Source organism: Mangifera indica, chromosome 4, assembly GCF_011075055.1.
Source record: "Mangifera indica cultivar Alphonso chromosome 4, CATAS_Mindica_2.1, whole genome shotgun sequence".
Classification (NCBI taxonomy): Eukaryota; Viridiplantae; Streptophyta; class Magnoliopsida; order Sapindales; family Anacardiaceae; genus Mangifera; species Mangifera indica.
The window spans coordinates 4373250-4387890 of record NC_058140.1 but is presented as its reverse complement, the minus strand read 5'-3'; the positions used below and the strand labels follow the sequence as shown (position 1 = coordinate 4387890).

Genomic DNA, 14641 nt, shown 5'->3' with positions numbered 1-14641 from the left:
AACGTGTCCAAGAAAAAATGGTTATGTAAAGTAGAGATATTTCTTATGAAAATAAAAGTAAAAATGGAAAGTAGATAATAATAAGTGATAAATGGTACGAAAAATTCAGAAGTCGGCACCTAGAAAGATCAAAGTTGTCTATAATTACGATGACTAACGTGATTGATTTTGATTGAATGAATTATTCTGAAATTCTAATTACAAAATTTAAAAATTCTATATACGGAACTCGTCATATCATATATTTCTCTTTACGTGTTTCTGCTTCTCATGTTATGGCCTAGCCACTTGATTTCGACGTCTCTTTTTGGATGGGAAGAAAATAGACGGTCTAGATCTAGATTGTGTTGGCAAGTTTTTCAAATTCTATTTCCTTTTTAATCATTCATATTTGTGTGACTTTGTCTTGTTTGGGCTTTCTTTCAATTGAATCATTTCATCCATAAAATTTCATCCGCCTTTTATAGTTGACTTTTTTAGTCTTGTAAAGAGTGTTCCAGTTTGATTTGACCAATCAAACTTTGCGATCAATTTGGTGTACAGGGTGAATTCAATTCCCTTGAAAAGAGTTCGAATTCCAATTCAAGCTCCAGCAAAACTTTGAAGTCAATTTGGTGTAATAACAGGGCAGAAAATATCAATTGGTATGGGCACTATATCTCAAGTTTATTTGTTTAATAAATATAGGCAAAATCTTATATTATAAAAAAATATATGTGATCACTTAATTATATAATAATATATAATTTAAATATTTAATTAAATATTTAAAATTGAATATATATATATAATTTTATTAATGCATAAATAGAGGGGTAGTTAGGGGCAATTTATATTTGTCAAGTAGCCGCAAATGTTGCACATTCTTAAAGACGAAACTGCATGGTAAGTAAAGAGAACAAAATTTTCTCAACGCGGGCTAGGTTTGATTTCTTGTTGTGATAGATTAAGTTAGACAGTCAATGTAAAATTTAGCACTATTTCTGGTCAGGTTTTGGGCCCCCCCCCCCCCTCTCTGGGTGGCATAAAAATCCTAGATTAAGGGGCAACAATGTCTTATCAGTTGATAGTTAAAGGGGCAAAATAGTCATAGAAAAGGGAAGACTCCTGCAATCCTCCTCCTTGTAGTAGTAAAACAGTCAAAAGGCTGTTTTAATTTGTCGATAGAAGGGTAAAAATAAAAATATGAAATTGTGATGATGACAACGTTGGCTTATTACAAGGGAAAAAGGAAACAAAGGTCAAAGGAGGGCAGTTGAGATTTAATGGCAGTATAGGGGTAATGATTTTTGGTGAAGGCAGATCAGAAACTCGTGATAAAGAATTTTCATCTTTTCATTCTCAATCTCTCTGTATTATCAGTCCCTTCTTCAGGAATTTACAGCTTCCTCTCGTGATACTTTCTCTTTCTTTCTCCTATTTATTCATTAACACTGCTTCCATTGTTTCTTTAAACCTAGACACTTTCAACAAGATTGAATATCATCGCCCTTTTCTTTTTTTTTTTGATCTTGTTTTTTAAATTTCCTGCAAATGGGTAGTTGTGGGAGGGGTGGAACGGTGAGGCAGTATATAAGATCAAAGGTGCCTCGTTTGAGATGGACTCCTGAGCTTCATCACTGTTTTGTTCACGCCATTGAGAGACTTGGTGGCCATGAAAGTAAGTTTGTTCTCTTCTCTCTCTTTTGTTTGGTTCCTTTCTATTGTTCTTCCCATAAATAAGCGTTTCTTTCTGTAGAAGCTACTCCTAAACTTGTTCTTCAGTTGATGGATGTGAAAGGACTCACCATTTCACATGTCAAAAGCCATCTTCAGGTTGGCCTTCTTTTTGTTTTATTATGTTATTTTTTTATTTCTTTCATGAAATAGCTTTAAATATTGTTCTCTTTGTTTCCCCCAGATGTATAGAAGCATGAGGAGTGATCTGGGAAGACAAGGTAAAGTCTTTAATTAATTTCTTCTTATTCTTTAGTTTTCATTTAGTTTTCCACAGTTTGGAAAAATCAGCTTGAAGAAGTGTGTTTAAGGAGACTTTGTCCACCATATACATAATTTTGTCTATGCATTTAAGGCAGGCGATTCTTCTCAATGAAGTTTCCTCAATTGGTTCTTATACAAAGTCCCAATGAAATTCTTTGTTTTACATTTTTTAACAATTTTTTCCCTCAATTGGTTCTTTTACAAAGTCCAACTGAAATTCTATGAATTCACATTTTTAACAAAATCTCCTTGAAAATTAAGTTGCTGGAACACTTCATTTATTATATTATTCTCTTTCTGCCTCAGTTGATACTAAAATAGATGACACAAACTTTACCTGCAACATCCCAGATGATCTAATATTAGTATTTTTTTTTTAATGAAATCCAGTCACAATTCCTTTCACTATAATTCTCTGAATCAAATCCATGTTAAATGCAAAGATGTTGCACCTTCATGCATTATAAGAAAAGCTTTACTCTTTCTTATTTATTGTCTTTAAATGATAGATAAGAGTTCCACTCAACAAAGGAGACAATCTTTTGAACACCATGATGGGTGTGTTGATGAAGAAAATGATATGGGTTTTCAGCACCCATCTTCAGAACCAATTAAAGAGTCAGATTCTTCACGCATCTACACTTCTCAACCTTCAAAAAGGTCCGCTTTGCTTTACCCCTTGAGGTTTTCACACTTCCCAAAAATGTCACCAAAAGTTGAATGCTAGTGTGAAAAAATACAACTAAAGAAAAGATCTACATTAACTGATCTTTTCTTTTCTCTTAAGGTCCTTGCCTTTTCTTCAAATTCCTTCTGTTTTGATTTTCTTTTTGTGTACATTCTTTTAGAACTAGAACCGAGACGAGGAGTTCAATCTCTGACCAGAATCTGCAACAAGGCAGCAAAGGGATATGTGAAACTGTCGCAACTCCGTACCCCTTTGATGATTTTCTTCTGCACAAGGGAATAAAGGAGGCTTATGGTGCTCCACCACTTCATATTTGCAACGTAAACTCTTTCAAATATGCTTTGCCAGAATCTCATTTCCTCAAGGTACACTTTTTAACTCTCTCTCTCTTCTTTCTTTTGACAGCCTTTTTGATGAGGTTGAGTGTAATGCTGGTTTTTTCGTAGCAACTTTTCTTCTTTTTACACTCAACTCCTCTACAGATTATAGGGTAGTCTTTCTTTTTGTAGTTTCGTGAAGAGCCTTTTTCATGTACCATTAGGAGGATCCTTTGATTTTTCAAACCCAAAGTTTCTGAAAATTTGAAACCTCCTCAAGGTAATAATAGGTGTTTTTAATGTTTTTTGAATGGTTTGTTTATGCTTATGTTTGAAGACACCCACAAGGGGATATTTAGAATAATTTCTTTTGTGACCATTGGATCGTAAGGTCAATTTTAGACACTGTACAGCTTATTTGCACCTAACAGCTCGAAACCATTCCGGGAGAAAAGCATTTCCTTTTAGGGTTATAATTTTTTGAAAATTTTTTTCTTTCTTTCTTCACCCTTTAAAGCACTTTAGTTGGTGGCAATGAAGCCAAAAACACATTCTTTATATGCATAATATATTTTTAGTTCTTTAAATATGAGATAATCTGAAGTCAAGTTTTCTGTAGTTCAGTGGTCCTGTCCAGTAGGGCAGAAACTTCATTATTATTATTATTAATGGGGGATCTATCGGAGATTCAATTGGAAATTCAAAATCAGCTTTTATTGCGTTCAAACGCAGTACTCTTAGAACCGACAGTTTTTTCTTTTTAGTTTTCAGTGGTAGCTAGGACTAGTACTGCTCCTTCATTGAATAATAGGGCTGCCTTTCTGATTGTTGCAGTTTCATCTCCTGCAAAATTTCATATTACAAAGTCAATATAATTAAAAATAAAACGCACACCCAGTATTTATTTTGTAGTGGGTATGAGTTTAGATTACTAGTGATACTATATGTGTAAACAAATTTTATTAACTTATTTATACTATCAAATGTGACGACAAGGGACTGAATGATTTTGAAGTTTGAGAAAAAATAATCAATCATATTATCAAATCATATGTTGTTACATCAGTTTATATGGATAAATTTGTAAGATATTTTTGTAAACATAGTTTTATTTTCGGATTACTTAAAAACTTAGATAACATTTTTGCTTCTCAGGTTGATAAGATAAAGGATTTCAATACCTCACATGGAAACAAAGCAAGGGGAAGAGTAGACAACAAAGAAGATGGCGATTACGAGTTATCCTTGTCACTGTCATTGCCATCACAGGGAAGTAATGGATCTTCAACAAGCGAGATGAGCGAGGCAGTTTCATACTCTAGGTCTAATTTTAAAGAGTGCTTGGGTTCATCTACCAGGAGATATAATATTAACCTAGATCTATCCATTGCCCTCTGCGGCACTTAGTCGATATTACTGTAAAATTATTCTTTTTCTTATGAATTAAGTTCATCTTCCTTTTTTTCATTATTGATTTTCCTTGGTTTTTTGGGTCCTTAATTAGTTCTTGAGCTCCAGATTTTGATTCCAAGTGTATAACCCTGTAAAAGATATTGCATACTTTTTGGTAAAAACGTGAATTATTCAAGTTTAATTTCTGTTTTGTTTAATACGATTTTTAAACATTTTATTTCAAATTTTTGAACTTAAAATATATTATATATATGTTTTTATTTTTTATGAATTTTTTAAAATGCAAAAATGTTTTTTATATTTTTAATTAATGATCAAAATGGTATAATTATATAAAACAAAAAATATTTTTGTTATTTGAATCTCTAAAGTTTTTTTTGATAATTTTTGATGATTATTTAATTTAGTTTATATATGTATTATATTATATTAGATTTAATAATTAGTTAGATATTTTTATATATAAATTATTAATAAGATAATTTATAAAAAATATTAAAATTATTATTGATAATTTTGTCTTTTTAAAAATGTATTTTTAATTATGTGTCATATTAAATTTATATATATATGTTTTGTATTCTTTTTATATTTGAATTTTATAATTTTTTATGTAAATCTATTTTTTATTATTTATTATATTATATTTGAATAATTTTTATAACTTTTTTTTTTGTTACAGTATTTACTAACTAGAGATAAGGGATTTTGATCCGTCAGTTTTATCACTTCAGTATGGTGAAGCATGGAAACCATTTCTGTGAAATTTTGTTGAAATGTTGATACTTTCGTCCCTAATCACTCATTCAGTTTTCAATTTGTATAAAGCTGAACTTAAACATATGTAGTCTCAATTTGAGATCGAATCAAGTCAGCTTGCCTTGATCTTGAGGAGGAGTCCATGAAAATTCATTTTTTTTGGTTACTTTTTTACTTTTAACTTCTCTAATAACTACTTTTTTGGATTTTTTTTTAAATTTTTGATGGGTATTTTTCCATTTTTAGTGACCTTTTTTTTTTTAAAACAACTTTTCCATAAAGAAAACAATCAATTGAGCAAGCCAAATTTGATTTGACTATCTTGAATTCAAATTGAAAGTTATCCTTTATTCGGGATCAATTGGTTTAATTATAAATTTTCTTATTTGTTTCAACTTAATTTGTTGTAAACACATAATGTAAATTTCCGTTACCAATCGGTCTTCAATTTTTTTAACATAAATTACAGAATGGTTTGGTTTGGTTAAAGATTACAGATAACATAAATTAAAAAAATAAAAACGAAGAAACCAAGTCAGTTGCTTCCAACTAGTGGTAAGGTTTTGCTGATTTGTGTTCTTCCTTCTCAAGATGGCACTTAAGAAGCCAAACTTCATGGAAGAGAGTTCTTTTTATGAAGACCCGGAAAACCTTGCCTCCTCCTTCACAAGAAACCTAAGAACCAACTCAAGACGAAATCATTTAGAGATAAAGAAGAGTCAAGGTAATCACGTTTTGTTTACCCACTAACACTTCTCAGGCTGATCTGCTTCAACCATTAAACCCCTATATATCATCATCTAAGGCAATAACTCTACCTTCTCATCTGCTCTCTTCACTTGATATGAATTCAATTTTGTGTTGTTTTTTGAGGCTTTTGATATGAATAATATTATCTATATATAAGATGATATCAATGTGATTAAGTGATTTGAATTAAAGATGAAGATGATATAATTAAAATATTTGATTTGATTTAATTATATAATTTCCTTTTTAAAATTAAGTTACTAATTTACTAATTAATTGCCTTCTTGGACTCCTTAAGAAATTCTTTTACAACTCTTTACCTCTTATTTCCATCTACTTTGTCAACAACTTTTGGTTGAATTTGTAAACTACTTCCTATACATTTGTTACTATAATCTTTGAACAACCTTCTACGTCAGAAGTCAAGCATCAAACCTTGTAAATTACATGTGAATCACAACTTAGAGTTTACCTCATCTTAAAAAACCCTAACACATGCGATGAAGCTACCCAAGCCTTGTCTGGCCCATATCTAAATATTGTCTTGTAGGTTTTTGGGGGAAAAAAAAAGAAAAGAAAAATTGTCTTGTAATATAATAGCTTAGGACACCCAAATGTTAAGGTTCTTACTTAAATTCTCAAATAGATACATTTCAGTCCTCCCTCTCAATCCATTTTCTTTTGATCAGCCTGTCAACATGGAAAACTACATCAACCCACCTTCCCAAAAAATAATTCTACAGCCTCATCTTTTCTTGAATTAGTGTATTATGACATTTTTATTTCAATAGTATACTACAAGTATAGTATCCATTTTATGTATGATTTTAGTAAGTTTACTTGAGTCTTTCTCTAAAACTCAAGTTTGAAGCTCTTCAATCTTGTTGTCTTTTGTAGTTTAGCTAAAAATTTAATATCAAAATTAAGTGTCTTCAAACAGATAGAAGTAGTGATAATAGAAACTCTACTCCCTACTTAACTAAAAATGGAATATATTTCGTACGCTCTTGTATACACACTCATCAAGAAGATGCAAAAGATGAAAGAATACATAAGTAAATAGTTAAAAATGAGCTGACCCTATTAGCTCAAGGTAGCCTTTCAAACAATAATTTATTTTCTTAACAAACTACTTATAATCGTTTATGATAATAAAACTTTTTGTAACTGATCTTTTGATTATTCTCATGTTAAAGTGTTTATATGTGCAACTTATCCTCAAATTAGACCTTATAATAAACATAAACTCAATTTTCATGCAAGAGTCTTTAGATACATCAAAGGCACACTTGAGTTTGGTCTCTTTTTTAAATTAAACCTTTTGTTACAACTAAACTACTATGCAAATGCAAATTGGGCTAGTAGTCTTCAACATAAAAGATCAACCTCTAGTATCGTTTATTTCTAGGCTCAAACCTAATTAAATCGAGCTTTAAGAAACAAAAGGTTATAACTTTGTCTTCCACAAGTAGAATATAGAGACTTGACACAAATAACCACAAAAATAACTTTGTTGTTTAAGGAGTCTATCTCATGAACTTGGATTGCAATTCTTAAAGTCTAGTGATTTGATTGTTAGAAATTTCCTGATGTGGGCTAATATTAATTATGTTTTTAGTTTAGTAAAACTAGATAATTGAATAGTTCAATATTAGTTTATAGATAAACTTAAGTGATCAATAAAGATAAACCTAATAAACTCAAAAGTTATAATCTGGGTGGATGATTTAGTGTGAGCCTTTAAGTTATTGGACCTTTAATAAGAGACTCCAAGTAATTTCTTTTATAAATTGGCTAGGAATTCACTCCAAAACTTAATTGCTAAGGGAGGTTTTTGGAGCGAAAGTTTAGTCATAACAAATTTTTAATTTTAGGTGATTCTCAAAAGTTCTTTGGATTCAAATTTCATGATGTTTCAGTTATTCCTATAATCTTAAAGTTTAATTTAGTATTTTATAATATGTGCGTAAATAATGTGAAACTAAGGTTGCATGATTTAACTTAGTTTATGCGAAAATAAATCTCACATTGATGTGATAACCAAAGCAACAGCTCACTTGCTTCTAATCTTGTTTTTCATGTAAGGACCAAACATAAAGGGGATTAGATCTCAAAAAACCTATTAGTAATTCCTTATGTTCCCTTTGAATTTTAGAAAGCTAAGATATTCACAAAGACCTTAGTGCTTGTGGCTAACTGGTTTCGAATACTTGGTGACATTACATTCCAAACTCACTGTGTATTTTAGCATGGAAGGGAAGAAGATGGTCATTTGTAGCAATGATAATACAAAGGTGTCTACAGTAGCATCCATTGAATTGAGGACATCTTAGCAGAAAAGCCTGAGCCCTGAGGTGCCGTTTCTAAAATGGAGGTTGAATTTAAGGGGAACAGAATGACGCAACCCTTAATAGCCTAGCATTCCTAGTTTACCAAATACTAGAGTCCCAATTTTCCTTGTATTAAGCTTCCCCATTTGAATTATTTACCTACAAGTTATGTTTGGTTTGTTTTTTATTTTTCTATTCAAATTTATTTTCGTATAATGTTAAGAGTTTTGGAGGCTATAAATACAATGTGAATAGGTTATTCATACAACCAATGTTTTTAAAATTGAACCAATAATCAATATGGTTGTCTAATTAGTTTATGATTTGACTGGTTCAATTGGAAATCGGTTGATTCAACTTTTTATCAAATTATAATGAATATATTTTACTTAAAAATTTATAAAAAATAAAATTAATTAAGATACCATGACTTATGATGATTATAACATATCATTTCTAAGGAGTGATAATTATTCACCTGATTTTAGACCTGACCACGAGCCGGTTTGACCCGTGAACTATATCGAAACCAGCCCGGATAAAAATGAAACTGGAACCGGTAAACCCGAAACTGGACTGAACCAGAATCGAAACCAGATTTTAGCTGTTCGGTTTCGGTTTACCTAATTTTGAACCGTGAAACAATCAGTTCACACCCGGTTTATGAACCGACATGTAAACCAGCGGTTTACTATACTGAACCAAAAAATTTTGAATTTTTTTAAATTTATTAAACAACCAATAGTTCTTTGCAATTTTCAGAGCTTGGTCCTTTGTAATTTTTTAAAATCGCATTTCACCCCCCTATTTTTTAATTTTTTTCAAAATTTTTTTTCCTATATATATACCCATTCAAATTTCAATCTCTCCACTCTCTCACTCAATCTTTCAAACTCTCATTCTCATTCTTTCAACTCTTAATACTCTCTCAATCTTTCAATTCAATCAAATTCTCTTAAATTTAATTAAATTCTTTCTTAATTTTTTATTAATTCCAATTTCTATTTTTATTATACAATCCATAATTAATTAAAGAATTTATTTCTATAATTAATTTTATTTATTATTTTTTTATTATCTGTCATAATTAATCATATAATTTATTTATATAATTAATTTTATTTATTATCAAAAAATGATAAGTAGTAGAAATTCTTCCGGTAATAAGAGATTTGGTCAATATTCACATATATCAAATGTGAATGAAAATCAATTTATAGATGATTTTTCAACACAAGAAAGTGAAAGCCAATATGTAGAGGTGGAGCAACAACAACAACATCAACAACAAATGGAGATGAAGCAACACTCTCAAAAAATTCCTACATCCGATATTTTCAATATTCATTTCAAGAAAATACAAAAGGAAGATGGTAATTTCGATGCTGCTTGCAATTATTGTAGGTAAATTTATAAATTCAAATAAGGAGGTGGATACGGGACGTTCAAAAGGCACTTGGAGTTAAAACATCCGAAAAAAATGTGGCAAAACTGAGGCCAAACACAAATAACCGGGTATGGTTCTACACACAAATCTTTATTTATGTATAGTGATAATAAAAGCAAAGAAGAATTTGTAAAAATGGTAGCAATAGATCATTTAACATTTAGTATTGGTGAAAATTTAGATTTTAATAATTATTGTAAAACTACATTAAATCTTGCACATAAAACTATTCCAAGAAACACATTAAAAAGAACATTATTTAGTTTTATAAAAAGCAAAAAAAAGAATTAATTCAATTTTTTACAAATTTTGATGGACGTGTATCTATATGTAGTGATATTTGGAGTGACCATTGACAAGTTCACTCTTATATGGGTTATATGGGTATAACTTGTCATTGAATAGATGACAATTTTTATTACAAAAATTTTTTTAAGCATTTAAGGTGTTTGATGAACGACATACGATCGATAATATTTATAGAATAATTAAAGGAATATTAGAAGAATATAAATTACTTTATAAAATTTTTTCAATTTCATTTGATAATGCATGTTCAAATACTGTCTCAATAAATGATTTAATTAATATTTGCAAACCTAATTTAGGTGGTAGATTTTTTCATTTTAGATGTGCATGTCATGTATTAAATTTATGTGTACAAGATGGTTTATATTGTCTTAATAATTATATTAGTCCAACAAAAACAACAATTTTATTTTTATAGACACATCCCCAAACTTTGAAAGAATAGAATAAATTTTGTAAACAATATAATAGAAGACCAAAAAGATTTCTTAAAAATGTGCCGACTCGTTGGAATTCAACATATAAATTACTCAACGAGTCTTTTGATTATAGAGATTTATTATGCTCATTTATTTCATAAAATGTGTTACAAGTTACATTATATCCCCAACATTAAGATATTTGTAAAACAATTTCAAACGTATTAAAAAATTTTAATAATGCAACTTATACTTTAATTGAGGTTTATTATCCCACTTCTCATTTGTTTTTAAATGAAGCTGTTAATATTATTGGAATTTTACAAGAAGCCGAACAAGATATTATCCTACAAGAAGCTATTTTTTTAATGAAAACAAAATAGTTAACTTACTATAAAACAATTCCAGAACTTTTTCTTGTTGCATATTTTTTTGATTCTAGATTTAAATTAGATGGTGTCACAGATTATTTGACATTATATTATGAATGTTTGCAATTAGATTGTGTGGATGAAGTTAATATTCCATTAACTATAACTAACATTATGAATTTAATTAAAGAAATTTATACTGAATATTCATTAATTTATGGTAATTTATGCCCTACAGTATTTGACCAATTAGATTGTGTGGATGAAGTTAATATTCCATTAACTATAACTAACCTGAATATTCATTAATTTATGGTAACCAACTTTAATATTGCCCTATCATCAATCTAAAATATGAGTTATGGTGATTGTATTATAATGCAAGGGGGCAAAAGACCAAGAGGAACATTAGACTCCACCTCGGAGCTTGATATTTATTTAACTACTATTTTTGAGTTTGGTGACAACAATATAGGTAAAGACTTTCCAGTTTTAGAATGGTGGAGTCGACATGCATAAACTTTTCCAACATTAGCAGCTATTGCTAAACAAGTTCTGACAACACCAGTATTAACTGTCGCAGTAGAACAAACTTTTAGTCAAGGGAGTAATATATTGGATGAGAGGCGATCAAGTTTGGCTCTCGAATCTATTGAAGCCCAAGTATGCATGAACGATTGGACAAGAGTCGAATTACGCCAACAAAAAATAAAAGTGGACTTCAATGAAGAATCGTTTGAGTTAACTACGGATAGTTCGATGACGGAAAATAATACTCAAGATAGTGGAGGTGAATGATAAGGTAAGGGGGTACTGTCAGCTATTAGATATGCAAAGGTAAGAGAATTATGTAGGTTTTGATTCTTCTAAACCCTAAGAAGATACGTAAGAAGTTTAATTGAAAAATTAAGTCCAAACCTTTCTTTTAATTTTCAATTATTGTAATTAATAATTTAAAAATTAAATCAAGATCATGTATTAGAATTGACAGTTTAATGTCAGTTTCGAAAAGAAACCGTCAGTTTCGAAAAGAAACCGTCAGTTTCGAATCGAGACCATCAGTTCTAAACTGGGGTCATGAATCGGAACCATCGGTTTTGAATCGGTTACAAACCGTCCTATTATGGTTTCAGTTCAGGGTCCTTATTTTTTCAAGCCATGAACTGTGGCCAGGACTGCCTGATTTTAATAAAACAATTAGATTAAAAAAATCTCAATCTTGTGATATAGAAAAAAAAAAGCATAATTTTGTAAGTCATTGTCTATAAAAGATATTTTTTTTCATCTTTTTCATTTAAATTTTGAACTAATGTTTTCCTTATAGACCTTTAGAAATTCATCCAATGTAATTTAAAATAATCAAATTATTCAAAAATAATTAAATTTTCTAAAAATATCTTAAATTTTGGTCAAACCTAGTTTTATTGGTTTTGACCGGTTCATCCGATTCACCGTTTTGATTGGATTTGACCGAGTCAATAAGTAAACTACCATTTAATGTTAATCGGACTAGACTTTGGAGCCGGTTCTCGGTTCAACCGGTTGAACTGGCCAATTCGGTCCGGTTTTCAAAATAGTGCATACAACCTATCCCTCAACATGACCAAGTTATTTTCTTAATTGTGCTATGGTTTTGAAATCACTACCAGTTGATGTTACTTAAGTAAATTCAGGAGGAGAAGATTTAGAACCCATGAGAAAAATTTTCCAAATCGGAATCAAGTACTGCTGATAACACCTGAGCACACCGTTAGAATAGTTTCTGAGTGAGTTTGATCATTATTGGTGGCAATTGTGATGTTGTTGAAGGAAAGAATGATGGAAGACCCACAACCCACTGGATTGGCCCCGGCACAGCCGACTATCATCTCTGCTTCCTGTCCTCATATTTTAGTTTTAGCTACAACTCAATGCTAAACAGCAACTTTCCTCTTCCCTTCAGCCTTACAGGCAAAAGTCTTTATCTCTTCATTAGCTGATGAATAGAATTGGATTCTTGTTGCTGGCTTAAGGTAGCTGATGAGAATTAGGACATGCTTTTATTTAGGAAGAGGGAGAAACAAAGATTATTGGTAGCCTAAGCTTGGTAAAAGAATCGATTAAACTTGAAAAAGTCAGGCTTTAAAATGGTTTAATGAATTTTTAAAAAGTGATATAAAAAGGAAAAATTTCACTTACATTTTCTTTAATTTTTCTTATGATTTTATGACTTTATTATTCTTATTCACTTATGCAAAAAGTAGAACTTCTATAGTTAAGAATTAGATTGATTTGGCATTATAAAAAGGATAAAAGTAATAAAAATAAAAATAAAAATGTAGATAGCTTTTAGTTCATAGTTTGTAAGTAATTAGTTATGAATGAAAAAAGTGCGAATGAGTAATTAAATAACCCTTCAAAAAGGCATTGCTGGGATGCCCCATGTAAATCTTATTTGCATTTGAGTTTTCCTTATATAAAGGCATCCAATTACTCTTAAAGCATCATACATATAAAATGGAGCTCCCTGATGAGAGACAAAAGTTTTCTACAAAGAGGTTAGTTTTACCAATAATCAGAAAGGATCCAATTGCTTGCTGTATATTGCTTCATCGAAAACTCTTTTTAAGAAACCAAAATGGAACATTCAATAATAATTTATTGCTGTTGCTTTTTAAAAAAATTTATCCTTTCATTAGCATATTTTGATTTAATTACAAATCGTATATTGGAGATATCAGAGCTCCTTGCATGCATGACATCTGAGCACATCAATCTTCTATTATTGCAGATTTTATGATGACATGGTTTTCAAATTATTTGCTACACAAATATGTATCCATTAGGAATCCAAGTTATTGAAAGTTTGTAAGTGACAAAACTTTTCATAACTAGAATTTCTTTCTGTTTTTTCGAAGGTTAATGGGAAAGGTTGCTGTAATAACCGGCGGTGCAAGAGGAATTGGAGCTGCCACAGCGAAAGTGTTTGCTCAAAATGGTGCCCATATTGTGATTGCGGACATACTAGATGAATTGGGAACTAAGTTAGCTGATTCAATCGGAGGTCGATACATACATTGCGATGTAAGCAATGAAACAGATGTGGAATCCGCTATCCAACTCGCCCTTTCATGGAAGGGCCAATTAGATATAATGTTTAATAATGCAGGCATTTCTGGCCCCGAAGGCAGCATCACCAATCTTGACATGAAACAACTGAACTCTCTACTGTCCATTAATCTGAATGGAACTGTGCATGGAATCAAGCACGCAGCGAGGGCGATGATCAAAGGCGGAAGAGGCGGCTGCATCCTTTGCACATCGAGCTCTGCAGCCCTAATGTCAGGCCTCGCATCACATGCTTACTCGTTGTCGAAAGAGGCTATCATTGGATTGGTGAGAACCACAGCTTGTGAGTTGGGTGTGCATGGAATTCGTGTGAATTGTATTTCTCCTCATGGTGTTCCTTCTGAAATGCTTGTCACGGCCTATAGAAAACTCCTCAAAAAAGTGGACATGAAGGCTGAAGAAGTGAGTGAGATGGTAGCCGAGAAAGGAAGTTTATTGCGAGGGAGATGCGGCAGCTTTGAAGATGTGGCACAGGCTGCATTGTTTCTTGCCAGTGAAGACGCCGGATTCATAACAGCACACAATCTTGTTATTGATGGAGGCTACACTTCTGCTTCCACTACCAAGAGTTTTATCTACCAATAGTCACAAAAAAGAAATGGAATAATTAAGATGAATAATTAAAATAAACTCTCTTTTGAAGATGTAAAAATGGTTTTAAAGCCTTTCTATATTGGAACTGTAACCTTCCAACGAAGCTTAACATAATATTATAGGCCAAATTTGGACTTTAAGGCCTACCTAGATCAA

At 30.9% G+C, this 14641-nt stretch overlaps 2 protein-coding genes across 2 annotated transcripts; both read left to right on the top strand.

The window, feature by feature from the left end:
* The first annotated feature begins 1121 nt into the window (after positions 1 to 1121).
* On the top strand, positions 1122 to 4579 carry LOC123213401 (myb family transcription factor MOF1-like). Its single transcript, XM_044632835.1, has 6 exons — positions 1122 to 1660; positions 1739 to 1815; positions 1901 to 1937; positions 2490 to 2640; positions 2829 to 3033; positions 4141 to 4579. Exons 1-6 carry the CDS (start codon positions 1534 to 1536, stop codon positions 4390 to 4392), a joined length of 849 nt encoding a protein of 282 aa, XP_044488770.1. The 5' UTR covers positions 1122 to 1533; the 3' UTR covers positions 4393 to 4579.
* Positions 4580 to 13271: 8692 nt separating this feature from the next.
* Positions 13272 to 14641, top strand: LOC123215072 (short-chain dehydrogenase reductase ATA1). The gene is made up of 2 exons (XM_044635130.1): positions 13272 to 13320; positions 13681 to 14641. The coding sequence occupies exons 1-2, from the start codon at positions 13280 to 13282 to the stop codon at positions 14474 to 14476; spliced, it is 837 nt and encodes a 278-aa protein (XP_044491065.1). The 5' UTR covers positions 13272 to 13279; the 3' UTR covers positions 14477 to 14641.

Excerpts from the sequence above, each read along its gene's own strand:
- LOC123213401 (XM_044632835.1), top strand. The coding sequence starts at position 1,534 with ATGGGTAGTTGTGGGAGGGGTGGAACGGTGAGGCAGTATATAAGATCA. Across the intron at positions 1,661-1,738 it reads GAGACTTGGTGGCCATGAAA|AAGCTACTCCTAAACTTGTT; the intron begins GTAAGTTTGTTC and ends TTCTTTCTGTAG. Across the intron at positions 3,034-4,140 it reads CAGAATCTCATTTCCTCAAG|GTTGATAAGATAAAGGATTT; the intron begins GTACACTTTTTA and ends TTTGCTTCTCAG.
- LOC123215072 (XM_044635130.1), top strand. The coding sequence starts at position 13,280 with ATGGAGCTCCCTGATGAGAGACAAAAGTTTTCTACAAAGAG. Across the intron at positions 13,321-13,680 it reads CAAAAGTTTTCTACAAAGAG|GTTAATGGGAAAGGTTGCTG; the intron begins GTTAGTTTTACC and ends GTTTTTTCGAAG.